The 25,705-nt window shown below is 39.0% G+C and overlaps 15 protein-coding genes and 1 non-coding gene across 16 annotated transcripts; 10 read left to right on the top strand and 6 right to left on the bottom strand.

Moving 5' to 3' along the window:
- Positions 1–177: 177 nt before the first annotated feature.
- WALSEDRAFT_69081 (TPR-like protein) lies at positions 178–2,559 on the top strand (the record flags this gene model as incomplete). The annotated part of the gene is made up of 5 exons (XM_006958484.1): positions 178–387; positions 433–488; positions 533–1,824; positions 1,872–2,125; positions 2,173–2,559. The coding sequence occupies 5 exons, from the start codon at positions 178–180 to the stop codon at positions 2,422–2,424; spliced, it is 2,064 nt and encodes a 687-aa protein (XP_006958546.1). The 3' UTR covers positions 2,425–2,559.
- WALSEDRAFT_60475 (hypothetical protein) lies at positions 2,173–3,040 on the bottom strand. Its single transcript, XM_006958483.1, has 3 exons — positions 2,959–3,040; positions 2,591–2,914; positions 2,173–2,537 (listed from the first exon to the last, which is right to left on the bottom strand). The coding sequence occupies exons 2-3, from the start codon at positions 2,912–2,914 to the stop codon at positions 2,442–2,444; spliced, it is 420 nt and encodes a 139-aa protein (XP_006958545.1). The 5' UTR covers positions 2,959–3,040; the 3' UTR covers positions 2,173–2,441.
- On the top strand, positions 2,989–3,773 carry WALSEDRAFT_69079 (DnaJ-domain-containing protein). Its single transcript, XM_006958482.1, has 3 exons — positions 2,989–3,128; positions 3,172–3,275; positions 3,319–3,773. The coding sequence occupies exons 1-3, from the start codon at positions 3,024–3,026 to the stop codon at positions 3,743–3,745; spliced, it is 636 nt and encodes a 211-aa protein (XP_006958544.1). The 5' UTR covers positions 2,989–3,023; the 3' UTR covers positions 3,746–3,773.
- Positions 3,774–3,838: 65 nt separating this feature from the next.
- On the top strand, positions 3,839–7,155 carry WALSEDRAFT_64463 (hypothetical protein; the record flags this gene model as incomplete). Its single annotated transcript, XM_006958481.1, has 3 exons — positions 3,839–5,441; positions 5,490–5,959; positions 6,010–7,155. The coding sequence occupies 3 exons, from the start codon at positions 3,839–3,841 to the stop codon at positions 7,153–7,155; spliced, it is 3,219 nt and encodes a 1,072-aa protein (XP_006958543.1).
- Positions 7,156–7,253: 98 nt separating this feature from the next.
- On the bottom strand, positions 7,254–8,754 carry WALSEDRAFT_60474 (hypothetical protein). The gene is made up of 2 exons (XM_006958480.1): positions 8,104–8,754; positions 7,254–8,059 (listed from the first exon to the last, which is right to left on the bottom strand). The coding sequence occupies exons 1-2, from the start codon at positions 8,531–8,533 to the stop codon at positions 7,281–7,283; spliced, it is 1,209 nt and encodes a 402-aa protein (XP_006958542.1). The 5' UTR covers positions 8,534–8,754; the 3' UTR covers positions 7,254–7,280.
- A 1,376-nt stretch (positions 8,755–10,130) lies between these two features.
- WALSEDRAFT_t51 lies at positions 10,131–10,255 on the top strand. The gene has a single exon. It is a non-coding gene; the product is annotated as a tRNA-Ser (tRNA).
- A 172-nt stretch (positions 10,256–10,427) lies between these two features.
- WALSEDRAFT_60473 (iron hydrogenase) lies at positions 10,428–12,078 on the top strand (the record flags this gene model as incomplete). The annotated part of the gene is made up of 2 exons (XM_006958479.1): positions 10,428–10,449; positions 10,494–12,078. Coding segments are annotated over 2 exons (1,561 nt in total), but the record flags the coding sequence as incomplete, so codon positions are not given.
- A 28-nt stretch (positions 12,079–12,106) lies between these two features.
- Positions 12,107–14,434, top strand: WALSEDRAFT_69075 (putative cysteine synthase; the record flags this gene model as incomplete). The annotated part of the gene is made up of 5 exons (XM_006958478.1): positions 12,107–12,284; positions 12,331–12,389; positions 12,437–12,494; positions 12,540–12,665; positions 12,715–14,434. The coding sequence occupies 5 exons, from the start codon at positions 12,107–12,109 to the stop codon at positions 13,587–13,589; spliced, it is 1,296 nt and encodes a 431-aa protein (XP_006958540.1). The 3' UTR covers positions 13,590–14,434.
- Positions 13,636–14,673, bottom strand: WALSEDRAFT_64459 (hypothetical protein; the record flags this gene model as incomplete). Its single annotated transcript, XM_006958477.1, has 3 exons — positions 13,636–14,434; positions 14,481–14,528; positions 14,576–14,673. The coding sequence occupies 3 exons, from the start codon at positions 14,671–14,673 to the stop codon at positions 13,636–13,638; spliced, it is 945 nt and encodes a 314-aa protein (XP_006958539.1).
- A 37-nt stretch (positions 14,674–14,710) lies between these two features.
- On the top strand, positions 14,711–16,335 carry WALSEDRAFT_60472 (hypothetical protein). The gene is made up of 3 exons (XM_006958475.1): positions 14,711–15,107; positions 15,154–16,094; positions 16,143–16,335. The coding sequence occupies exons 1-2, from the start codon at positions 14,720–14,722 to the stop codon at positions 15,717–15,719; spliced, it is 954 nt and encodes a 317-aa protein (XP_006958537.1). The 5' UTR covers positions 14,711–14,719; the 3' UTR covers positions 15,720–16,094; positions 16,143–16,335.
- WALSEDRAFT_51505 (3-hydroxyanthranilic acid dioxygenase) lies at positions 15,736–16,323 on the bottom strand (the record flags this gene model as incomplete). The annotated part of the gene is made up of 2 exons (XM_006958476.1): positions 15,736–16,092; positions 16,141–16,323. The coding sequence occupies 2 exons, from the start codon at positions 16,321–16,323 to the stop codon at positions 15,736–15,738; spliced, it is 540 nt and encodes a 179-aa protein (XP_006958538.1).
- A 161-nt stretch (positions 16,336–16,496) lies between the features above and the next one.
- WALSEDRAFT_18867 (phosphoribosyl anthranilate isomerase) lies at positions 16,497–18,758 on the top strand (the record flags this gene model as incomplete). The annotated part of the gene is made up of 1 exon (XM_006958356.1): positions 16,497–18,758. The coding sequence occupies one exon, from the start codon at positions 16,497–16,499 to the stop codon at positions 18,756–18,758; it is 2,262 nt and encodes a 753-aa protein (XP_006958418.1).
- Positions 18,759–18,812: 54 nt separating this feature from the next.
- Positions 18,813–19,720, top strand: WALSEDRAFT_60470 (hypothetical protein). The gene is made up of 2 exons (XM_006958474.1): positions 18,813–18,944; positions 18,991–19,720. The coding sequence occupies exons 1-2, from the start codon at positions 18,848–18,850 to the stop codon at positions 19,638–19,640; spliced, it is 747 nt and encodes a 248-aa protein (XP_006958536.1). The 5' UTR covers positions 18,813–18,847; the 3' UTR covers positions 19,641–19,720.
- A 25-nt stretch (positions 19,721–19,745) lies between these two features.
- WALSEDRAFT_60469 (hypothetical protein) lies at positions 19,746–20,861 on the bottom strand. The gene is made up of 3 exons (XM_006958473.1): positions 20,805–20,861; positions 20,608–20,758; positions 19,746–20,560 (listed from the first exon to the last, which is right to left on the bottom strand). Exons 1-3 carry the CDS (start codon positions 20,851–20,853, stop codon positions 19,846–19,848), a joined length of 915 nt encoding a protein of 304 aa, XP_006958535.1. The 5' UTR covers positions 20,854–20,861; the 3' UTR covers positions 19,746–19,845.
- Positions 20,862–21,047: 186 nt separating this feature from the next.
- Positions 21,048–23,024, top strand: WALSEDRAFT_38487 (hypothetical protein). The gene is made up of 2 exons (XM_006958472.1): positions 21,048–21,224; positions 21,271–23,024. Exons 1-2 carry the CDS (start codon positions 21,211–21,213, stop codon positions 22,997–22,999), a joined length of 1,743 nt encoding a protein of 580 aa, XP_006958534.1. The 5' UTR covers positions 21,048–21,210; the 3' UTR covers positions 23,000–23,024.
- Positions 23,025–23,095: 71 nt separating this feature from the next.
- WALSEDRAFT_54583 (ArfGap-domain-containing protein) lies at positions 23,096–25,321 on the bottom strand. Its single transcript, XM_006958471.1, has 4 exons — positions 25,252–25,321; positions 25,004–25,203; positions 24,873–24,952; positions 23,096–24,824 (listed from the first exon to the last, which is right to left on the bottom strand). The coding sequence occupies exons 1-4, from the start codon at positions 25,295–25,297 to the stop codon at positions 23,621–23,623; spliced, it is 1,530 nt and encodes a 509-aa protein (XP_006958533.1). The 5' UTR covers positions 25,298–25,321; the 3' UTR covers positions 23,096–23,620.
- Positions 25,322–25,705: the final 384 nt, after the last annotated feature.

Below are 25,705 nucleotides of genomic sequence, written 5' to 3'. Positions count from 1 at the left end.
ATTGATTGAGTTGTTTAAACTGGGTATTTGTATTTGCTCAAACATACCAATGAACGGATTGGAATGAATAGTAGCAATAAACTAAATAATAAATAATAAACAAATTCTATACTATCAGATAATCAATATAATAATCCATTCTGTTCTTTATCATCGACGTCCATCTTCAAGAGAATAATGCAGGAAGAGAGAGCACCGAGAGTGAAGAATAGACTGCCAGCTACAGTACAGATCACAGCTGAGCAACTCCTACGTGAAGCCAATGATCGTCAGGATCCAAAAATCCAACCAGCGAGACAACGTCTACAAGATTTTGAAGAATTAAATGAATTTCAAGGAAGAAAGAGAAGGGAGTTTGAGGAGCGTATTAGAATGCTTAGAATTGATGTATGTTTCTTATTCATTCTTCTACAAACGCTAAACAATCGTTAGCTTAAAACATGGGCTTCTTACGCGAAATGGGAAGCGATACAGGGTGAATATGAACGGTGAGCTTATTTACATAACTTAGAAAGCCTCTCACACCTTACAGTGCACGCTCTGTATGGGAGAGAGCATTAGATGTTGAACCAACCGCACATCAAATGTGGTTACAATACATTGATATGGAACTAAAAGCTAGAAATATAAACCATGCTCGTAACTTATTCGATAGAGTTGTCACTTTACTACCACGTATCAATCAATTCTGGTATAAATATGTACATATGGAGGAACTCATTGGTAATATCGCAGGTGCACGTCAAGTATTCGAAAGATGGATGACTTGGGAACCTGACGATAAAGCTTGGTCAGCCTATATAAAGCTAGAAGAGAGATATCAAGAATGGGAGAGAGTTAGCTTACTCTATGAACGCCTTATTGGTATCAGACCTGAACCAAAAACTTGGGTGAAATGGGCTCGTTACGAAGAAGATAGAGGTAAATTTGACAGAGCGAGAGAGATATTCCAAATGGCTTTAGAGTTCTTTGGTGATTCTGAAGAGCAAATAGAGAAAGCTCAAAGTGTCTTCAATGCATTCGCCAAAATGGAAACAAGAGCAAAGGAATACGATAGAGCTAGAGTTATTTATAAATACGCTCTATCTAGATTACCACAAGCTAAAAGTGCAGATCTTTTTGGTGCTTACACACGCTTTGAGAAGCAATATGGTTCAAGAGCAGGTGTAGAAGCCACTGTTCTTGGTAAACGGAGGCTTCAATATGAAGCTGAAGTATCCGCCGAGCCAAATAACTACGATAGTTGGTTTGAATATTTAAAATTAGAAGAATATTCGTACAGAATGGAAGATGCCTCCACGAAGGAGGAAGCACTTGGTAGAACAAGAGAACTTTATGAAAGGGCAGTTTCACAAGTTCCACCATCAAGCGAAAAAAGACACTGGCGGAGGTATATCTTCATATGGCTCTCTTATGCCATCTTTGAAGAAGCTGACGTAAAAGATTTTGATAGAGCCAGAGTCGTCTATCAAACTGCTATTTCTTTAGTACCTCACAAACAATTCACTTTCGCAAAATTATGGAATCAATATGCAAGATTTGAAATAAGGAGACTTAATGTCGCAGGTGCTAGGAAAATCTTTGGTACAGCTATAGGAATGTGTCCAAAAGAGAGATTATTTAAAGCCTACATTGATTTAGAATTTGAGTTGAGAGATTTCGATAGAATTAGAACCTTATATGAAAAATATCTTGAATATGATCACTCAAATTGCTCAGCTTGGATACGGTTTGCACAACTTGAAGCTGAACTTGGCGATAGTGGACGCGCTAGAGCAATATTTGAATTGGCAGTTAATCAAGATGCACTTGATATGCCTGAATGTATGTCAAACGACTCGTCATATTTTATTAAACTGACATTGGCTTAGTATTATGGAAAGCTTATATCGACTTTGAAACTGAAGCGATTGAAGAAGGTGAATCAAGCAGGAATGCAGTTAGAAGTCTCTACGATAGACTTCTCGAACGCACTAGTCACGTTAAAGTTTGGATTGCATATGCTAACTTTGAGAATACCGAGATTGATAATGAGCAAGAAGAAGAAGAAGCTAGAGATGAGAAAGCAAGGAGAGTATATGAGAGAGGATACAACAATCTCAAAGAGCGGGGACTCAAAGAAGAAGTGCGTTTTATTGACATTCCATTGAAATTATCTAACGAATAGCTCAGAGAGTTGTATTATTGGAGTCATGGAAAGAATTTGAAACTGAGTTTGGCGATGAATCAACAGTCAAGAAAGTTCAAGATAAGATGCCTAGGGTTGTCAAGAAATGGCGTAACACCGAAGAAGGTGTTGAAGAATACTTTGATATGCTCTTCGCAGATGATGAGCAGCAGAGCAATCCAGCATCGCTTAAGTTCTTGCAAATGGCACATGCTTGGAAGACACAACAAAAAGAAGATGAAACTAAGGATGAATGAATTAATACATGATAATTTTATTGACCGCCCATTCTAACCATTTGTTGCTTGAGTTTGAGCATGACAACGGTACCAGAAGCGACCCACTCGTAGAGTTGGACGTCACCGTCGAACTGTTAGTTTGTTAGACAAAAGACGATTGTTGTATTACCTCATAATGACTTACACCGGATGGAGTGTACTCACACTTTACACCAATAACACCGTTACCACCTTTCTCTCTTGCGGCATCTTTAAGTCTGTCTAACGCTCTCTCACGATATCTTTCAGACCTCTTTCTAATGTCTTGTGCAGGATCCGAGGATTTATCTTCTATTTTAAGAGAGGACATACCAAAGCTAGGTGCTTGTACGGATACAGGTGAGGATGGTCTACTAAGGTCCTCTACAGTCGATTCAAAAACGGCTCCAAAGACTTGAGTAATGGTGTAGACAGGATTAGGATCAGAGATTGTGAGTAAAAGTACGTCGTTATAATTGTAATCAGACATCTACTAAAACGTTAATATAAATTTATTATAGTCTTTATACTGACGGTATAATGAACGTAGGGAGCAAGCCTCGTGGATCTTTAAACAGTATCGTCATAGTATACGGAAAATGAAAAGGCATTTTAGTTTGTCAGCGAGATTACTCAGCCATTACGATACCTTGAATTTAGATATGAGTGCTACACCACAGCAGATAAAGTTAGCCTTCTACAAGGTGTGACAATACTCTAGTAATCGATATCGGCTAATAAATACAGTTATCTAAAGAATACCACCCAGACAAGAACGACAGTCCAGATGCTAAGCGTGTCTATCAATCGATTACAGAAGCATACTCCATATTGGGAGATCCGCCTTCGAGGTTCGTAGTAAATTTTGATAAACAACTTCTAATAAAACAATAGACGGAGTTATGACAGACAAATAGATAGTGGCAACACATCTTCATATGGATACCCCTCTAGCCCTGGGTTGGACGCCAGACGGAGACAGAGAGCAAACTACGCCTGGACGCACACAGGCAGACACCACGCACAGCAGAGGAGTAATTGGCAGAAGTATAAGCAAGACTCTAGCTACTACAACCACTCGGCTCGCTCTCACGCCTGGTGGTCAGAGATCTATCAGCGGAGAAGCCGTCCTACGAAACACAAAGAAGATAGCTACCTGAAAGACTCGACGTTCTGGAGATACGTACACACGCTCAGCTTGTTCGGATTGTTGTTTGGATTCGCTGGCTTGCTACGCTACGGCTCTGACAGTCCGCAATTGGCTAATAGAAAAAGAGATCTTCGTAAGAAAGACGAAAATCTAAGTTTGGATAATAAATAAATATAATATTTAATATGTTCATCATTTTTTATTATTTATTAGCTGCTTCTCTAGAACGCGTGCTCTCTGTAGCGAACTTGAACTCGCATCCCAATGAACTTCAATTACAACAATTTATACGGGTTCCCGAATTATTACGACCCCAATCAACAGCAGCAGCAGCAGCAACAACAAGACCAGCAGAATTATGATTATATGAACAGCTTCCCTATTTTCAATCCAAACTTGATGCAGCCACCACCACCGCAACCTTCTCTTAATTTAATGCCTAATCCACAGTTCTATAGGCCTGTAGTAGAAGAATCTATGGCTCAGCGTTTCGTCAGGACTCTCGGCTTTTCGCCTGAGCAGCTCCCTTTAGTTGAACGCGTTTTGGCTGAATGTAACCAAGACTATAGAACTGCAACTGACACTCTTTTGTCAATGAACGCTATGGCACCTCAGATACAACATCAGCAGCACCACCCTCAGCCTATTGTACCTCCAGCGCATATGCTGCAACACAGACAGCAGCCTCAGTTCATTAGACAACCTCAAATACCTCCTCAACCTCTCAGAATTAGACAAATGACTACCCTCCCACCTCAATCCAAGATTAGAGAAAATACTACAACTTCCGTTAGAAGACAGACAAAGAAACAGTACAACTCTTCAGATGATGAAGGTGATTTCGGTGGTGATAGCGATTCTGATGATGACAATGGTGTTAGAGAGTCTACAGTTTCATTATATGATGAATCGGAGGCAGTCAAATGGTTTAACAAAGCTGAACCAAAAGAAATTCAAGAAATCTTGGCCCTCTCAGATAAGGCTTTAGAAGCCATAACTAATATGAGACCTTTCCAAAATGCAAACACCCTCAGAGCTAAGTTGAAAGCTACAAAAGGTGTTTCAACCACTATCTTCGATTTCTATTTGGATTTAATCGCTAGTTACAAGCAGGTCGATGAAGTACTTGACAAGTGTGAACAAGTTGGTGGCAGAATTTCATCTATTTTCTCACAAATGGAAAAGAAAGATGAAACTCCTCCTGCATTGATTGAAAGTTCAATTAAATTGAAAAATTATCAATTTGAAGGTGTCAGATGGTTAGAGCACTTGCATAAACAAAAAGTTTCCGGTATTTTAGCAGACGAGATGGGTCTTGGTAAAACTCTTCAAGTTATTGTATTCATAGCTTCACTTAAGCACACTCAACAACCAGGTCCAAATCTCATCGTCGTACCTTCCTCTACACTTGAAAATTGGTTAAGAGAGTTTTCTAGATTCGCTCCAAGCTTGATCGTTAAATCATACTACGGTGATCAACATGAGAGATCTATTCTTAGAGATGACTTGCTACCATCTAGAAATGAAATGGATGTATTGATTACAACCTATAACCTTGCTCAAGGTTCTCCACAAGATAGGAAGTTCTTGCGTAAAATGAAGTTCCGTACAGCTGTATTCGATGAAGGACATATGCTCAAAAATCGTGAAACGAAATCTTATAAATACTTGGCTGAGTTGAAGGTTCCTTGGAGATTACTACTTACTGGTACACCACTTCAAAACAATCTTCAGGAATTAGTTTCACTTCTTAACTTTATTTTGCCTGAATATTTCCAAGATACTGAAGAAGCCTTGCGTGTCGTATTCAAGGTTAAGCCGGGTGTTCATGCATCCATGCTTTCAAGAGAGCGTGTTTCTAGAGCTAGTGAGTGACACTTTTATTCTACATCACTTTCAACTAACTCCTGATTAGAAAAAATGATGCAACCTTTCGTATTACGTAGGAAGAAAGCTCAAGTATTGACAGATCTTCCAAAGAAGACGGAATTGATAGAATATTGTGATTTAACTGAAAGTCAGAAGACTATCTACGCTGAAACTATGGCTAGATCTCGTAAAGCTATAGTTGAAGCAGATAAAACTGAAGCTTCAACACCTTCAGAATCTGGAACTGAATCACAACGTGGTAGAAAAAGAGGGAAAGCTGGATCTTCTAAAGGAAAAGATCCTTCCGAATCTTCTAATCACGTTCTTATGGATTTAAGAAAAGCTGCTAATCATCCATTATTATTTAGACGTCATTTCAATACTTCAGTCGTTAGAGAGATGGCAAAGGATTGTTTGAAAGAACCGGACTTTAAAGAGAGTGTTTATGAGCTTGTTGTTGAAGATATGGAGGTTATGACAGATTCTGAATTACAACAATTTACCAAGAATTTCCAAGTAGGTTCAATCATTTTCCTCTTATCTGACATTCTAATAATAATTTTCAGACTGTTAACAAGTACACCTTACCTGATACGGTTTACTTAGATTCAGGAAAGATTACAGCATTATTGAGAATTTTAAGAGAAGCAAAAGAACGTGGTGATAGAGTACTTATTTTCTCTCAATTCACGATGATGTTGGATATTCTTAAAAAGGTTCTTGATCAACACACTATTAGATACCTTATGTTCACTGGTCAAACACAAGTCGAAGAAAGACAAATATTGGTCGATGAGTTCTTTGAAGATACTGATATTCAAGTATTCTTGTTGTCAACTAAAGCAGGTGGTTTAGGTATTAACTTGACAGCTGCAAATGTTGTTGTTATCTTCGACTCTGATTGGAATCCTCACGCTGATAGACAAGCTGGTGATAGAGCTTTCCGTATTGGTCAAACAAAAGATGTCACGATCCACAAATTTGTATCAAAGGGTACAATTGAAGAGGATATGCTTAGATTAGCAGAGACTAAGCTCAAGCTTGACAAAGCTGTTGGTGGCGGTGAAGGTGAATACGGTGGTGGTGAAGGTGAAGGTGACGAAGGCAATGCTGAAGCGACTGAGAAGGTTGTCAAATCATCCTTGTTACAATCAATACGTAATAGATTGGATGCTGGTGAAGAAGTATCTACAACTGCAGCTACTCCAACCACTGATCCTGCAGCATCACAAACTGAATTTATCAAACAGCTTGAGGCTAACGATCAATTACCTGCTGAAGCTCAAGCAAAGGTTTTGGCAACTGATGCATTACCTGAAGCTGCACAGAAGCAAGTAGATTCTGATGCCACGAATGCTGTTCATGAGCAAGCGAACGCTATCAGTCAGGCTCAACAGCAGGAAGTGCATCAGTTGAATGAGCAAAAAGCTGAAGTTAAAATTGAACAAACATCAGCACCAACTCTGCCAACTTCAAGTGGTGAATCTGACCCAACTGACGTTAAACAAGAAGCACAACTAGAAGTTCAACCGTCAGCCCAATCTGTAGTTCAATCAGAAGTACAAACGCAATCACCTGCACCAGTACCTGAGCAACCAAAAGAAGCTCCTCAACCACCCGCAATTCCAGAACAATCTCAACAACCAACAGTTTTACCAACTTTACCGTCAGATGCAGGAGTTAAAGAAAATCAACAAAGTGAACAAAGCTAATGAATTAAGTCATAAAATACTAAATTTCTTGTGTATATTTAATGAATCAATCACTCTATACTTTTACTTTAACCAAAACAAAGAATGTATATTAATCTGTGATGTTACAATAAGAATTAAATAATTTAGATAAGTGGAACAGAATCTTGATTCCGCCTGTGATTATTGTGAGAGTGTGAGTTACCAGCTGGATGTTTCATTATACGTGAGATCAAACCAGCAATACCAGGAGCATGCATTGATTTCGCTGGTGCTGTGAGGTGAGCGGGTAACATTGTTAGACTTTCAGGCAATTCTTCATCGTCGTCGACGGCACCTTTTCTATTCTCCAAAGCCATAGCTAAAGCCAATGTAGGTTTGTTTAAACCAGTGACATCTGATGGCGTTGCAGGTAAACTACCTCCACCATCTGAGCTTGAAGATACCGACATATCTTTACTAACTCTTTTACTTGTCATATCACTAGGAAGTTGTGCTCTCAGCGCTTGATCGAGTGCACTAGGTGAGAATGCACCAGGCATTCCGGTATTCCTAGACATCAATGGCTGTTGAACTTGACGAACTGCTGGCATACTCTTGGCAGTTTTAAGTGCTGGTTTAAGTGGTGTAGGTGCTTTAGCAGATGGTGTTGGCTTGAACTGTGGTGGTGAAGTATTTTGATTCGACAATGGCATTCTCATGAATTGCTTTGAATGTCTAATGAGCTCAGCTTCATTAAATCCGATGTTAAACTCTAAGAGATCGAGTAATTGAATTTCCATTAAGTGAATCTCTTCAAGTGCAAAACGAATTGATGACCATGCGTATTTTCTCCAGTGGCGATTCTTTGGACAACAATCATTGAGTGACTTTGCAGTAATTATCATAGCGGCAAAGAATACTCTGTGACGGGTGCATGGCATTCCTGGATACGATTAGCTTTGTAGATAATTGAAAGAAAATTCTCACCTTTAGCAGCTGGAGGGAGCTTCTTTCCCAGCCTGTCAAGGAGAACGAGTGTGCAAAGTACTGTTGCAACTTGACATCCAGATTCTATCAATACAGTCTTGATAAATTGTTTAAGTGGTGGTGGACCACGTGACATTTCTGCAGCAACATGACCAACGCGTGCCAAACGTGGTTTGACTGGACTTGGAGGTGGACTTGGGTAGCCATTGTTGTGAGTGTAGTCTGGGCTATTAGTCGCGTTGCTGTCTGGTCTGACTGGAATGATTTCTGAAACTTTTTGAGCCAATGCGTCAACCATTCTCTCCGAGATTGGTGAGCGCATGAGATCAACAAGTGCAGGAGCGTGACTTGTTACAGGCATCAATGATGCTGGGTGTCTCCTCGTTACACCGAATGAAGGCGTTGAAGTAGCAGTTCTTAATGCAGGCATTGCTTAGTATTTCTTGTATTCGATTTCTTCGCTTATAAAAGGAATGTACTTTTCTTTTTTTGTCTTTGTAACTACCAGAGTTTCTCGCTAACCAGAGCTATTGTATTTCTTTGTTTTAGTTCGATTAATTGACGACCGGCGTCTTGCTTTATTATTATCGAATACTAGATGGGGTGTCTTGACCGCTACTCTGAGAGAAACAGTTTTCAATTCAATTTAATTTAATTTGAGCGACACGCGCTAAAAATCAAACGCGACTTTCCATAAACGGTAATCAATGACGTAGTTTCACTTTCCTTTTACATTCTTTATTTGAATTTCGATCTAATCTCTTTTTTGGGTTGTTATAGATTCATTCGTTTTTACGTTAATGGTAATTTTTTTGGTTTACTTTTCATAGATGAGAATGTGTGGAGCTTATTAAGTTGGGGATTTCAAATCATAAGATATGCTGGAAATAGAAATGTTTCATTGATCATTTGATAATATTATTTACGTTGTATTTCATAACGTGTGAACAGTTATATTTCAAATATTATCCATACGGATAAGGATGTAGGTGAGGTATGTTTGGCAGCACATCACCGCTCATTATTTCAATTGTTATTATCAATGCTTGTTGCTATGAGTAAAATAGAATAATGTGATACCTTCTGATACCTTTTGTTTCATTATAGTCTTTCTTTTATATTGTGATAATAATGCTATCAACACCGACGTCACCAACGTTCCATCCGTTTAAAGATCAATAAAGAATGTGTTTCAGTTGTGATATGTTGTATATACTGACCATCTTGAAGTTTTGTATTCTAGTATGTTTAACATTTTTCTAATCTGAAAATAACATGATCTCATTAACTTTATCAATGTAATAAAACCATTTCAATTTGTTAAACAAATTGATCTGAAATTGTATTAAAAATTTTGAATATTTGTATATTTCGTCGATATAAAATAATATATATTGTTTTCATATTTTCATTGATAACAGTTTAACGGTGAAAAGCCCAATTAAAGTGACATATGATATCATTGAATTTTAGCTATAAAATTAACACAATAAAACAAGAACGGTAGATTATTGACGGTGTTAGTAACATCCAAGGTTTTAAAAAATTACAGAAATATAATAAGTAATGTGATATTTGAATGTCCAAAAATCTGGCATGCAATTTAGAAATTACGAGAAAAAGTCGATGACAGAATTCAGATACAAATGCTGAACATACAGTGTTAATTTGTCTTTGGGTACACACGCATAAAGAGATAAGTAGACCATAATGAATAAGCGGACAGTGAGAACAAGGTAAAGAAATAAACCTTGTACAAAAAGCATTTATCTAAATATAAAGGAAGTTATATATTAATCATGTAAGATGATGAAATAATAATCATTTCCTCATCTACTGTCCACACTACTCACATATATCTGTATACGTCACAGCTAGAGGGGCTGTAAGTTCAACACCTACATCCGAATTCAAACCAGTGTTGGCATGAAGCAAATTGTGATCTATTTTGTGCCGTATAAGCAGTTAAAATGAGCTAAATAATAAAAATTAGATATACACAATGCTAAAGTAGATCGTCACCATCAGTCAGGATGGCCGAGTGGTTAAGGCGCTTGATTAGAATTCCTCACTTGAGAAGTTCTTCCAAATCTTCAAAATACTTGTTATCAAGTACTCTTGTAGTGCGCAGGTTCGAATCCTGCTCCTGACGAATTCTTTTGCCAATTTCAATTGGCTTAGATTTTTATTTTTGTTTGGCATCGACGTAGGTTTATTTAGCAATATTTTAATTATTCATAAGGTGGATATTTTGATTGGTCATTTTTGTTTTAATAGGACCTTGTTGATTTTCAGCCACTTGTATCGCTTCTATTATCTATCACGATGGGATTTAGCGGAGGATTAGTAAGTTCGTAATATAAACTAGAATACATCTAACATTGTATTAGCAAATAACAGATCTTAATGATTTTATAAGTCCAGGCCAAGAATGTATAAAGCCAGTTAAAGAAACGAACAAGCCAAAGCAGGAAGAAGTGGCACCAGATGCACCAACGACAGAAATAACTATCGGAGAGAATGGAGAGTATTATGAACAGAATCAAAAGCTAGAGAAAGCTGAGATAACACTCAATGATTGCTTAGCATGCTCCGGTTGTATTACATCAGCGGAAACAGTTTTGATAGAGTCACAAAGCCACTTAGAGGTTAAGAAATATTTAAGTAAAGATAATGATAAGAAAACTATGATCGCTAGTATATCGCCACAATCTTTGGCTTCCATTTCAGCTTCACTCAGTAGTAGACCATCGAATGAGGTATTGTTGAGAAGGTTGCGCCATCATTTAAAGAGTATAGGATTCGATTACGTATTTGATACTACATTCTCCCGTCATTTGAGCTTATTGGAAATTCTCAATGAATTCAATAGCTTAGATAGTAACAATCGTCTCCTTCTCACATCTGCATGTCCTGGATGGATCTGTTATGTGGAGAAAACACACGGTGAACTCATACCATTCATTAGTACGACGAAATCACCGCAACAAGTCATGGGTAGTCTCGTCAAATATTGGTTCAGTCAACGGATAAACAAGTCAGCTAGTGATATATACCATGTTACTATAATGCCATGCTATGACAAAAAATTGGAAGCTTCTAGACAAGATTTCTACAGCGATTTGTACCAAACAAGAGACGTAGATTGTGTATTGACGTCAGGTGAATTAGGATCTTTATTTGACAAGCCTATCAATTTAAATGAAAGCCTTCCAAATGAGAATATAGTATCAACTGAAGAAAAACTCATACCTCATCATATTCAACATCCTGGTACATCTTCCGGTTCATATCTTGAAAATATAATGACACTGATAAAGCAAACAACGCCAAACTTACGTTTAGAGACACACTCACCGAGGAACTTGGCAGACTCTGTTGAGTATCTACTCATAAATGAGAACAATGAGTGTGTTTTCAAGGGATCAAAATGCTACGGTTTTAAGAATATACAAAATCTAGTACGGAAAGTTGGAAAAGAGAAAGGCCTTAATAGTGGAAGAGGAGCAGCTGGGAGGATGGCAGGGCGAGGTCGAGTGCGCACCCGCAATACAGGTAATCCACACGATAGCAAGTCGTTAGATTTTGTCGAAGTCATGGCTTGTCCTTCTGGATGTATCAACGGTGGTGGTCAACTGAAACCTGGTATTAACACTGATAAGGAAGGACACGAACGTGATTGGGAAAGCGAAGGTGTTGCTACTGATCCAACGAAGAATATTGAAGAAAGTGTGCGTTGGACGACTAAAAATTGGATCAATAGAGTAGAAGATATCTATTGGACGGGCAGTGAAGCTTCGAAAGCAGTCACACTTGAAATGTTATCTAAAATTTCAACTGAAATGCTCAAGGAATTGTCGAAAGAACATCTACGAACACAATACCATGCGATCGAATCTGACACTAGTGGACTAGCAGTACAGTGGTAAATTCACTAGTTTTGTAATTATTTATTTTGCATGACATAGACTTTTGCATCTAAAAAACGTCATTCCTTGCCACCATGAATGATCAGCGACAGTACTTTGTCTTAGGATTCACGAGTATAGTTGCATTATCTACTTTATATGCAGTATATAAAATAAATAAGGAGAAAAAGCGTTATACACGTTTCGCTGATGATGAGGGAATCGTCGTCGAAGACAATCGTCAGATTTCTGAAGGATTACCTGATTTGATAGGTGGGTGATATTGCCATATAAGAGTCGTATAGCTAATAATATAAAGGAAAAACACCATTGATAAGGATAGCATCTTTATCTGATGCCTTGGGTGTTGATATATTGGTATGTATGGCGATGAAAGAACAATTAAATATTCAAGCAATGGTTAGGGTAAATGCGAGTTCATGAATCCAGGTGGAAGTGTAAAAGATAGAGTAGCACTTAAGAGTAAGTACATACTAGACGATTTGAATAAATCTTAGACTTTTACAGTTATTCAAGATGCAGAGGAACGTGGAGAACTCATTCCACATACAAATTCATGCATTTATGAAGGTACAGTCGGGAGTACAGGTATTTCAATCGCTATGGTAGCCAGAGCAAAGGGATACAAAGCTGGTATGTAAATCATAAATCAGTGAATCACATCTAAAATAACCTCTACTAGCTATCATAATGCCAGACGATGTATCCGCTGAGAAGTGTGACATTTTACTCAAACTGGGTGCACACGTTGAGAAAGTCAGACCTGCTTCTATAGTAGACAAAAAGCAATTCGTTAATTTGGCGGAGATACGTGCATCACAGTATACAGAAGGCATGGCGAATGAGGAGCCTGGTAATGCCAGTACACCTACGATCGAGAATGCAAATGATATAATGCTCACAAAGGAGAAGAAAAAGAAAGGAAAAGCTGTCGGATTCTTTGCGGATCAATTCGAGCGTCAGAGTAATTGGAAAGCTCATTACGATGGCACAGCTAAGGAGATATGGACGCAGACTGATTGTGGTCAGTTTGATGCATTCGTCAGTGGTGCGGGTACAGGTGGTACTATCAGCGGATGCGCTACTTATTTCAAAGAGCGTAACGAGGATATCAAAATCGTTCTCTCAGATCCTGAGGGCTCCGGATTATATAACAAAGTGAAATATGGTGTTATGTTTGCCTCGCAAGAAAAAGAAGGCACGAAGAGGCGACACCAAGTTGATAGTATTGTCGAAGGTATCGGGATTAATAGATTAACCGCAAACTTCGACAAGGGGTACGAATATATAGATGACGCTTACAGAGTTAGTGATGAAGAAGCTGTTGCCATGAGTAGATACGTTATGATAAACGATGGCTTATTTTTAGGTTCATCTTCAGCTTGTAACCTCGTCGCTGCTGTTCGTCTAGCCAAGACAATAAAAAAAGGTTCATCGATAGTAACAATATTGTGCGACAGTGGTACAAGGCATTTAAGTAGATTCTGGGATGATAAGAGGCTTTCTGAGTTAGATATTAAAGTAAAGCAGGATATAAATGATATACTACTAACATAAAAAGATGCATTTTTACAAAAAGAAACTTAAGACTAAACTAAAACCTCTAAAACCTCTTTGCTTGTCTTCGTTTATATGCAGTGTGGAATATCTTTGCAACTACACCAAGCAAAGCCAGTATGATTGTGTAAGTGACAAAGTTCACCAATTTTCTGAAGAAAGATTTCGATTTAGCTTTCTTGGTATTATTCATTTTAGCTTGAGCACGTGGGTTTGTACCTCTCTTGGTTAATTCGTTTGTATTCACCGATATAATGTCATGATTGTCAGAAATTTCACCTGTGATTGAACTGAAACCAAGGTATGGATGGAGAGGTAATTCAATATCCTCAACAGTGAAACATTCTTCCCATTCACCCCATTTCTTTGTTTGTAACTCTAACTTGATATAATTACCTTTGAGGTAGCTAAATCTTGCTTTTGGTGTAATTTCCGTTCTACGGAACTTGATAGAGCAACCGTCAAGGCTTTGCTCGTCGCCATCTTTGTTGTTATCGTAGAGGGTCTCACCATCACCTAACATGGCTGATATTCTAGGGAAGGGGTATGAATGACGGCTATTAGCGTAAGTGTCGAAGAAAACACCGAGACCCTTGAAGTTATTGACGCTGCCAAAAACTTCACCTTCTTTATTCCTTCCCTGAGTAAGCCACATTGCGAATCCGTCACCATACAAGTGATTATTCTTGCCGCCAACTTTAAACTCGAACTCGATTTGATAGCTTGAGACGGTAAGAGGAAGACGTGACCATAACCAACCTCTCTCAGATTGTTTATCTTGTGTTAACCGTATGTGGTTATTAGCGTCTATTATGGTAGAACCACCGAAATCCCACCAACGGTTGCTTGAACGGTGGTTAGAAGGATATATTAGGAAAATAATAGACTCACTTGAGCTCCTGGTCAACGTATGGTGCAGATATTGAGTGTGTGCGTAATCTAAAACGTTGTAAGCTAACCGAGTGTTCTAATATAGCTATACTAACTTTGTCGTAACGTCGACGTCTCTCGATCCAGGGGTATCCTTGTATGTACCAGCTGTAACAAAACCAGCTAACAATCCGAATAGAGCGAATAATTTCATCTTCTACTGATGATTGCAGCAGCTGAAGTTGTTATTCAATACGTCCATGTCAGTTTTACTAAATAAATTAAAATATAAAGAAAATAATAAATTTATACGCACTTTAAAACTATTTGTTAGAGTTAGCAACGGTAGCTTGAGATCTTCATCTGAAGCATTAACTGTAGCTAGACATTTAGAGGAAAAGTACGGTAAAGTTACTAGCATACAATTCGCTAGAAACAATGATACAGACGCTTTACTTAATCACGGCTGGATTGAGTTCGATAGTGACAAAGAGAAGGTTGAGAAAACTTATATTGAAGTACCAATACCAAAGAACGGTCCAAGGGATGCTATTAACACCTCTCTAAATGACATAAGGCAGTCGTTCCTCAAATCAACGGTCTCTGATCCTCAGACTATCCTTCAAGTTAAAGTAGAGCAAGGAACGGGTGAGCAATCAACCTTCATCTTTCCTAAGCTGACGATCAATCATAGAAAAGGAGTACAACAACAAGAAGGATAGCAATTTCTCTCTAATCAATAGATATGAGTCTATGTTACGTTTTAACGGTTTTAAGGGCGGTTTAGACTCTGTAAAGCGTGATTTAGAAACTAAATTACAAAGCAATGGTATAGATACCAACGAATTACAGCGAAAATATCTCAAAGAGTTAGAAACTAGACAAACCGAACAGGCGCAATCACAAGAAAACCAGACGAACGTTTCAAATGAGGACTATCAAACGCTTGCAACCCAATCAGCATCATTCACTCCAGCGACAGCCAGACTACACCTCAGTAGGCATAGACAAGTCGTACCAGAACCTGAAGTTGTCCATTCAAGTCCAAGTGAACCAAAAATCCAGCCTACACCAAGAAATGAATTGATAGAAGAGAACGCAAAGTCAGCAGCAGAGGAGAAGGCCTTCAGAGCCGGTGTCGAAGCCCACAAGAGGTTGCTTGCATTGAAAGAGCAGGAGGAAATATCACGCCTTGAAGCTATCAAGAAAGAAAAGGAATCCAGTGATAAAAAGAAGTCAATTTGGAACTTATTTAATTAGATAATATGCATAGATTTCACTTTGGATCAGCTGTTTTACCACAACCGAGGCATTTCCGTAATGACTCGTTTGACATCCAGTTGTTAATCAGTGGCTTGAGTTGTGTACCCAAATCGGTAACGTGGAATGCTTCTTCACGTATTATGTATCCGCCATGGGGATTCTCTGTCGTTATATGTGATGAATCACGGCAGTACCATCTCAATCTATCAATTGATTCGCCTGGTCTAACACGCTCTATGACGACACCGATTGTGTCCGCGAACCTAACCGGATTGTGTGGCACGTTAGGTGGTAATAAAAACATAGAGCCTTCTTCAATGATAATATCTCTAAATTCACCGCTGTCTACTACCTTCAAACACATGGAACCCTTTCAATGGGATGAGAGTGCGTGGTAGAGGGTAGAAGATAGACACACCTTGTATTGATAAAACCACTCTTCTGTCTCGTTGAGATGATAGTCGTTCCTCGCATTAGGGCCACCGACTAACATCACAATGTTATCTTGTCCAGAGTAAGCGCAGAAGTTGTTTACCGGTGGCTTGAGCTTATCTTTGTTCTCTTCTACCCATTTTTTTATATTTATTGGTGGAGAAAGCATCTTCGTTGTTCTTGACACTCAATCGAGTCAGCAGAAAGTTGCTGTAAAATATAAAAATGTGGATATAACGCTATATTTTATATATATCATTCTAATAGACTCACTATAGGAGCCAATCTAGCCAGCCACTCTCATTCCCCCTTCCACCAACGAGGAAGAGGGAGATAACTTTCATGCTCGACAACTATGATAGTTTTACCTACAATCTTTATCAATACTTGACGATATCCGGTGCTAACATCGTCGTCGCTCGTAACGATAAGATAACCGTCGCTGAAGTCGAAGCTTTACATCCAAAGAACATCGTTATCAGCCCAGGACCGGGCCATCCAACCACAGATTCAGGAATTAGTAGAGAACTTATTAAGCATTTCGCCGGAAAAGTTCCTATTCTTGGTGTTTGCATGGGTATGCAGTGTATGTTCGATCTCTACGGCGGTCAAGTCAGTCACGCAGGTGAGATTATACACGGGAAGACCTCTGCAGTTAAACACGATGGCAGAGGCTTGTTCAAAGGTGTACCACAAGATATAGAATCAACAAGATATCACTCATTAGCACCTGAGTTAACCTCATTTCCACCTGAATTAGCCCTCACCGCTTCTACATCACTCTCAGGCGTCGTCATGGGTCTCCGTCATCGTGAATACACAGTTGAAGGTGTTCAGTACCACCCAGAATCAATCCTTAGTGAAGGTGGTAGAATGCTATTAGAAAATTTCCTTAAATTGAAGGGTGGTACTTGGGCAGAAAACCCTGAATTCGGTATAGGCGATGAACAACCACCAAAGGTAGAAGCTGAGAAGACTGTCAATGGTGTCGGTGCTATTGCTTCATCCAACCAACAGAAAGAGAAGCTTCCAACTATTCTCGAAAAGATCAAACAGCAGCGTTTGCTAGACATCCAAGAATCAATCAACACACCTGGAAAATCTCACTTTAACATCAACGAATGTTTACAATTGGATTTGGCTCCGCCACAGATCAACTTTAGTGATAGAGTCAAAGCTAACAAAGCCAGACCTGCTGTTATGGCGGAAATCAAACGTGCTTCACCATCTAAAGGTCTCATAGCACCAAATGCAAATGCAGCAACTCAAGCTAAATCTTACGCATTAGCTGGTGCATCTGTTATCTCAGTTCTCACTGAACCAAAATGGTTCAAGGGTAGTCTGGAAGATATGAGAATGGCTAGAAATGCAATTGATGGTTTGCCTAACAGACCTGCAATTTTACGCAAAGATTTCATCTTGGATATTTACCAAATTGATGAAGCAAGATTATATGGTGCTGACACTATCTTGTTGATTATTGCCATGTTGTCAAAAGAAAAGTTGATAGAATTGTTCGAATATGCTAGATCAAGAGATATAGAACCATTAGTCGAAGTTAACAACTCAGAGGAAATGGAGTTGGCTATTTCTATCGGATCAAAAGTTATTGGTGTTAATAATAGAAACCTTCATGACTTTAACGTCGATATGTCAACTACATCTAGACTTGCTGACATGGTCAAGGATAGGGATATTTCATTATGCGCATTATCCGGTATAACTGGCAGAAAGGATGTTGAAGTATATATCGATCAAGGTGTAAATGCAGTTTTGGTTGGTGAATCATTGATGCGTTCTTCTGATCCAGCTGCATTCATTAGAGAGTTAACCAACACTACGAAACCAGAAGTTAAATACAATGGACCACTTGTGAAGGTTTGCGGTATCTCAACAATTACGGATGCTTTAGTAGCTAAAGATTCTGGCGCTAATTTAATCGGAATGATTTTCGCAGAAGGTAGCAAGAGGAAAGTTACAATTCAACAAGCAAGAGATATATCATTAGCAATAAAGAACTCAACGGCTAGCGCAGTCAACTTCTTTGAAGGCATACACGACAGTGATGATACTGACACCTGGTTTGATTATCAAGCCAAATTGATTGAAAGAGCATCAAGATTGAGACCACTTTTAGTTGGTGTTTTCCAAAACCAACCACTTGAAACCATATTAGAAGCTGTCCAGAGTGTACCACTTGATGTCGTTCAATTACACGGCAACGAGCCAACAGAATGGACTAGAATGATACCAGTACCAACGATTAAGGTTTTCCATGTATCCGGAAAGAACAGTGAGATGCGCAATCTCCGTCAAAGTGGTTATCACAGTTTGAGTCTTTTGGATACTGCAGTTGGTGAGACAGGCATGAGTGGAGGTGCAGGCAAAGCATTCGATTGGGAAATAGCCAATCAAATTAATTCATCCAGGCTTAATGCTATTCCGCTCATAGTTGCAGGTGGATTGACACCGGATAACATCCAAGAGGCTGTCAAAAAGTGCAAACCATGGGCAGTTGACGTAAGCTCAGGTGTTGAGACACAATCTAAGAAAGATGTCGTAAAAATTGTCGAATTCGTCAAGAAAGCTAAAGAAGTCTTGTAAAAAAATTTGTTTTAAAACCCGGGTTTTCAAAATACATCATAGCATCTCATAAGCGCGCGTCTTGTGCAATTACAATTGAACTGATTTCAATGGAGTCAGACGAGCAAAAGCGGCTGGATAATAAAAAGCGTACGCTAGGCGTAGGTGAATTAGAGCTACCACGTAAGCTATTCCATTCAAGTATAGGTGAGTTTGAAGTGATCAGAACGGTAGCAAACTAAGATAGCATAAGGACCGATAGCAATTGGAATTTACATTAGTCAAGTTTCAAGAACGATAGTTCTTAGATTGCTCACTATTCTACTCCTCGTTATACTCGTTATCGATCTCTTTAGACTACGTTCCACTGTTGTGGGTAGGGGTCGATTCGCGAGCCTTTACGAATCTGTCGTTGGGAGATTAATGCGTGAGAGTGAGAGACAGAAATTGAATTCAACTATTTGGTACCTTCTCGGTGCAGTTATATCAGTAGCATCATTTAAGAGGGACATAGCTATTACATCAATTTGTATACTCGCTTTTGCCGATACGTCAGCTTCAACAGTTGGTAGATTACTCGGTAGATACACTTACACTTTACCTTCACCTCCATTCGGTCAAAAGAAGAGCTTAGCTGGATTTACTGCTGCCTTCCTCACTGGAGCCTTTACTAGTTGGTTAATTTGGGGAAGTACGTTTGGACAAGCTACGATAGCTGAAGCGGGTAAATTATCAACTGATACACTCAGTTGGACAACAGAAAGTAAACTTCGATTTCCATTACTTATGATTGTTGTTGGTATAATAAGTGCAGTAACAGAATCCTTGGACGTGCACGGTTTGGATGACAATCTAACTATTCCAGTCATATCTGGAATATTAATGACACTTCTACTAAAGTAATGAAAAATTTCCTGATAATATGTATATACCCTCTCAACAGGATATAATAGATGTAACGAATTATTAATAGATTCCTTGACTACAAATTTATGAATTTTCGTGTGTAAAATGTACAAATAATAACAACAACTAATTATATTAAGTAAAGATCTTGAAATGAAGTGAAAGTGAAAGTGTTTCCATTTTACATAATAGATTTACACGTTTATTTGCGTGATTTTGACAACAACTCAACTAAACTGAATGATGCCAATAAAGATACCAAAGCCAATTCAATTTTCAATGGAAAGTAAGATTCAATTGAAGATTGGCTGTTAAAGATGACTATCAAGGATAATCTAACTAATGTGAAAGTCAATGGTGAAAATCCTCTTTTGTCGAAGTTGATGAAAACTGAAGGGATGAATGGTACGATTAAGCTGTAAATAAAGTACTTTTTCAATGGGTTGACGAAAGGTGGACTGAGGAGGGATTTTGCGTATGGAAGCTTCAAGTTGATTGAATCTGTAGTATATTTTTGTACCTGTTCAGGTATGTCGATACGATGTATACGGATTGGAGTGATTGAGTAGAGTACAACCAAGAACTCAATTAACAACCCAACCAAGAGTAAGTGTTGACTATCACTTAACCAATTTTGCATCTTGTTGACAGTATCCTTTGTGCAATTACGTAACTTGATCGCGTTTTGACTTAATTTTTCAACTAATTGATTAGCTTCACTTTCAATTTCGTGTACAGCATTAGCGGCACCATCTTCTATAAAGTCGGCGACTCTCTTTGGGGAGGTGTGGATTACGTCAACGGATTTCTCTCTGAATTGTTGAATAGCAGGTGTTGTTGCACGTCCAGTAGCGCTTGAATCGAGTGATTCTCCATCATCCTCTACTTCATCGTTTACGGCAACTGATTTTCTCGATCTAGTAAAGTTGTAGAATGTACTTCAACATGAAATAGTAAAACTCACTTTTTACGATCACCGAAGTATTGTGCGTATTCCGCGTCATCCTTAAGTTTATCTTCATTCTTTTGCATATGCTTTTTAATGTTATCAATTAAATCTATTCTGTTAAGTTGTTCTGTCTCAACGCCCAACTTTTGTGCAAATTCTACGAGTTCTAATAGGAATTAGAAACTTGAAAAGCTATTAAAATGTATATCTACCTGCTTTCCTCTTTTGCTTAATGTCTGTTAAAACTAACGTACTTGGCATTTTTTTTATTTTAGTTGGTCGTTTTAAAAAGAGTGAGATTTCACGCTCAGACGCGCTAAAAGCGAGTCTTTTGACGTGACGCGACGAAATTGGAAATAAACTATCAAATTAACGTTCATGGACTCGCGTAGACGGACAATATTGTCCAATCAACAACAATCACAGTCTTCACAAGAGAGTGCTATTCCCTATCCACCTAGTGCACTCAAGCAGAAATCTAGATATCAGCTACCAAGTCAGAGGCTGAGTACGCTACCGAGGCAATCTCTAGCCCAGTCAAGCTCACAGGATAACTTTGTTCCAAGTGCTTCACGTGCAGATGCTGGTTTCTACGGTAGGCAATCCTTAGCTCCGCGAATGCCACCACCTAGGTAAGTGTATTATCAAGTATACGCGTTTTGATATTAATATTACTAGTGTACAAAGATCCTCCGTTTATGGTCGTCAATCTGTTGTTCCTTCCGCTTCTCATCATCAATTGGCTTCGTTTCTGCCTCCACCGCGACACCTCACACGCGATCCCCGCCCAATGCGTGACAGGAATTACATCAATGAATTGAAGGAATTAGTTCATAAACACCTCCTAGAATGCGCCTATCCATTTCAAATTACAGCCAAGACATTGACATCACCAACAACAAAGGATTTCCAATCAATGTTTAGGTTCCTTTATACAGATATACTAGATCCTGCGTTTATTTGGGCTAAGGATTTTCAAGGAAAACCACGTAAATTTGAGGAAGAAGTTATGATGATTTTGAGAGATTTGAGGTATCCAGTAGCAGATTCAATATCTAAAACACAATTACAAGCTGCATCAGCACAACATATTTGGCCTGGTATGCTTGCAATGCTTGCTTGGTTGGCTGATATGAATAAAACAATGCAAAATTGGTACACTCCTGATTACTGCGATGATCCTCAATTAGCACATCCTAGTGATCTTAACCCACAAGATATTTCAAATTGGCATGAAAAAGTTAGTTACGAGTATGCATCATCTACATACGTAGCTTTCTTACAAAATGAGGATGAATTTCCTAATGAAAATGCCGAATTGGAAGAGATCTACAAAAGACAAGATGAGGAGATTTTAAAAGAGGTTGAAGATTTAGAAAAGGAGAATCAAGTTTTGCGTACAGAGTTGGAAAAATTAGAACAATCACCTTCACCACTTGCAGAAGCAACTGAGGAGCTTCAAAAAATGAAATCTGATAAGGGTAAATTCAAACAACTGATACAACATTTCGAAGAAAAGAAGTCAAAAACTGAGACCATTATAACTAAAATGCAATCAGCTGTTGAAGCACTTGAGAAAGAATTAAATGAGCAAGAAATTGAAAATGAAAAAGTTAGTAAGCAAGTTGAAGCTCAAAACCTCACACCTGAGGAAATAGATAGAATGAAATCCACTAGAGTTCAATTATCAGATACACTTGATAAACACCGTCAACAAATGGAAAGAATCAAGAAATCTAATTGGGATCTTGAAATATTATCAACTAAAGCAGCAGATAGTTTAGAGAATGTTGTTAAAGTTTACATGGAATTATGTGAAAGGATAGGAATAGTACCTGGACCACCACCTGAGAAATACCTTCATGTTCAATTCGATTTAGATTACAGCAGAGCTGCTGCAACACCTTCAGAAATGTTCTCATCGACTGATATAAAAGGTGCGATCAAGAATGCGCTTATTGGTATACGTAAAGATGCTACCGATAAGCATGTCGAAGTTGAGAACGACAATATCATCCTCCAAGAACAAGTCCAAAGAGTTGAAGAGTTGGTCGTTGAATCACAAGAGAAAGTTCAAGAGATATCAGCAAAATTAGAAACAATGAAAGCTCAAACGGATGACGAGAAAAGCAGGATGCAAGCTGAAGTATCTGCTTCAAACTCTGAAATGAGAGAAGCTGAACAACTCCTTCACGACGCCCAAGCTAATGCTCGCAAAGGTGTTCTTGCACTCGATCAACGTTATCAAAGTTTGATGTTTCAATATGATAACTTATTATCAACAACACAAAACAGTCAACAAGAATTATCACAAGAGGTTGTCTCAATCGTTACTGAAATAATTAACCTCAAGCAATACGTACAACGTACGATTGAAGATACAATTAAATTTGCCGAGGAGAACTAATTTTCATATTTTTTGTATAAAGCGTTCATATAGTATGTTGTAATAACAAGTATTAATAAGGAAATCATTTTTAAACATCTATAAAGATTGCCATATGATTAGCTAGCCCAGACATTGCCCATAACATCGTCCAGTGAAGTTGGATTGGCTGGTGGTGGTGGTGCTGAATTTGGTGGAGTTGGTGGTTTCGCGGTTGGAGGGTTAGATGGTGTGGACCAGATATCATCAGCCAGGCTAGCAGCAGGTGCAGGTGAGCTTGCAGTGGTTAAAGATGTTGGCGCTGGTGCTGGTGCTCCCCAGACATCGTCACCTAATCCTATACCTGTTGCTGCTGGCGCAGGGGTTGATGAAGCAGATGTTTCTTGCGGGGAGCCAAATGATTCCCAGAGATCGTTCGATGGCTTAGCAGAAGCTGCTGGTGGAGACACCGGATCTGACAAGGTTTCAAACAATGAAGAAGTAGGTTCAACTGATGGAACTGGTGGAGCAGGAGCCGGAACTGGTTCTGGCTCAGGTGCTGACCATATATCATTCTCTTCAGTTTTGCTTGTTTCAGGTTTAGGGGCTGGTTCAGGTGCTGACCAAGCATTATCTCCGAAGAAATCATTAGCCTAAGACAAGTTAAAAAGACATACTTTGCACAAATATACGCACCATAGGACTCTTAGCTTTTTGTGTAGCAGGACTGCTTAGATCTAAGCTACCGCCAGATGTAGATTGGAAGGCACTGAATGGATCACTAGTAAGTTTAGATGGTGCTGGTATATCATTCAAGCTCGTTGGAATATCAGCGAAGGCTGACCCACTTGAGAATTTACTTGAAGTATCAGAGTATCCACTATCATTGAGATTAATCTTGTTTGTATTGTTATCGAAAAATGAGTTGAATGAGGATGTATTATTTGTGGTAGTAGAAAATGATAATGAAGTAGTTGGTTGCACTGGTGGTGCTGAAAATGAGTTTGTGAGTTCAATCTTACCAGCTGGTGGCGGTGCTTTCTTCTCCGTTGCGGTTGCCTTCGGAGGTGGTGCTTCCCAGCTGGTCGTACCCCAATCATCAAATGCGTCACCGTCATTGGCGCCCGTTGTGGGACCCCAGTCATCGTCATCTAGCAGATTTTTGCTCTGTTGAGCAGGTGGTATAGGTGCTGTGGAAGCTCTGGCTGGTGGTTGTGCGACTGAAGCACCCCCGAAAAAGTCAACTGAACTGCCTGAGCCTGTTGAGTCCATTGCAGCTGTGTTAGGACCCCATAATGCACTCAATGCATCTGTACTTTGGGTCTGAGTTGGTGGTGGCTTACTGCTGAAAGTCAAATCAGCGAATGCATCATTCAAATTACTTTGTTGTGGTTGCTGAATTGGTTTAGCGTTTGGTGGTGGTGGCGCCGCAAAAAGAGACATGATATCTTGTTTATTCGCTTTTTTGACAGAATTTGTTGGTGATGTTGCTGTTAAATCTAAGTCTAACAAACCATTATCAGTTTGAGGCTTTTGCTGTGCTTGTTTTACAGTGTTTGGAGGAGCTGGTGGTTTATTTGTTGGTGCTTTGGTATTGATTTGAACTTTTGGTACTGTCTTTTGTCTATTTGTTGGTACTGGTGCAGCTGGTGGTGCAATGTCTATCAAAGAAGATTGAGCTGAAGTGGAAGACGGAATAGCCCGACGAGGTGCTGGTGCACCTTTCTGGATTTGAGTAATTGGATTGTTTACGCTGGCTGATGTTCCTCCTGAGCCAGTCTCTAACATCTTTGGATCGGATGGTAAGGGTCCATTTCTTGCCCATTTCCTACCGTCGTATTTCGACCTAATGAAAGATTCTATTTTACTATTGAGGGTGTAAGAATAGTGGCCTATTATATGAGACAACACTCACTGCTCTGGCACTACGTGTCCTGGTTTGAGATGTGCTTGCCAGTATAGATTGGCTGAGCGATTTCCCCACTTAACCATATTCTAAAAGAAGTATTAGTTGGCGTACAACGATATATTAATGTTTCTACTGACTTGTATCTGCTCTGTTGTCCACATATCCAAATCAACGCTCTTCACTCGAGAGATGTGGGTACCCATAGATCTGTGTATACCCGAGCATCTAATACACACAAAGATACCCAAGTTCCAACTAGCCCATCTAGGATCTTTGTTGTTGCAATCAGCGCATTTTCTGTTGTATGGTTCTTTGAGAAGTGTACGGAGAATGTTGACTGAGAGGCGTATATGAGATAGTGCAGTGACTATAATAGGCTACATACGATGCTTATCAGCTGTCGCCTTGTCTTGTCGCTGACGAGTTGACATTTTATAATCTCTGACTTGATGGACGAGATGCAAGTAGGAGATTACGGATCGACCTAGTTCAAGAGCTATATTTAGAGTATACGGATATAATATATGCTTAAATTTATAAGATGCTTTCTTACAAGATCCAGCACTTCGGTTTATATTCGATATCTCTAATACCGCGACGCGCAGATACTGGTATTCTTACGCAGTTAACTATCCTATTCACCTTTATAAAAGAGTATGCGCCATATGCCTGACTTGCTCCGACGGAATCTCTGATTAGAGTTAGCGTTTTGCTGCTAATTTACATTCCTATCAGTCGAGATATTAACATCAGAGATTGTTATCATTCTAATAGAAACAGTTATCTGCGAGGATATAACATTCAAGGTCATTACATGGAATCGAGGATACATACCATAC

Source organism: Wallemia mellicola (assembly GCF_000263375.1).
Source record: "Wallemia mellicola CBS 633.66 unplaced genomic scaffold WALSEscaffold_10, whole genome shotgun sequence".
NCBI classification, from domain to species: domain Eukaryota; kingdom Fungi; phylum Basidiomycota; class Wallemiomycetes; order Wallemiales; family Wallemiaceae; genus Wallemia; species Wallemia mellicola.
This window is presented reverse-complemented; position numbering and strand designations above follow the sequence as displayed.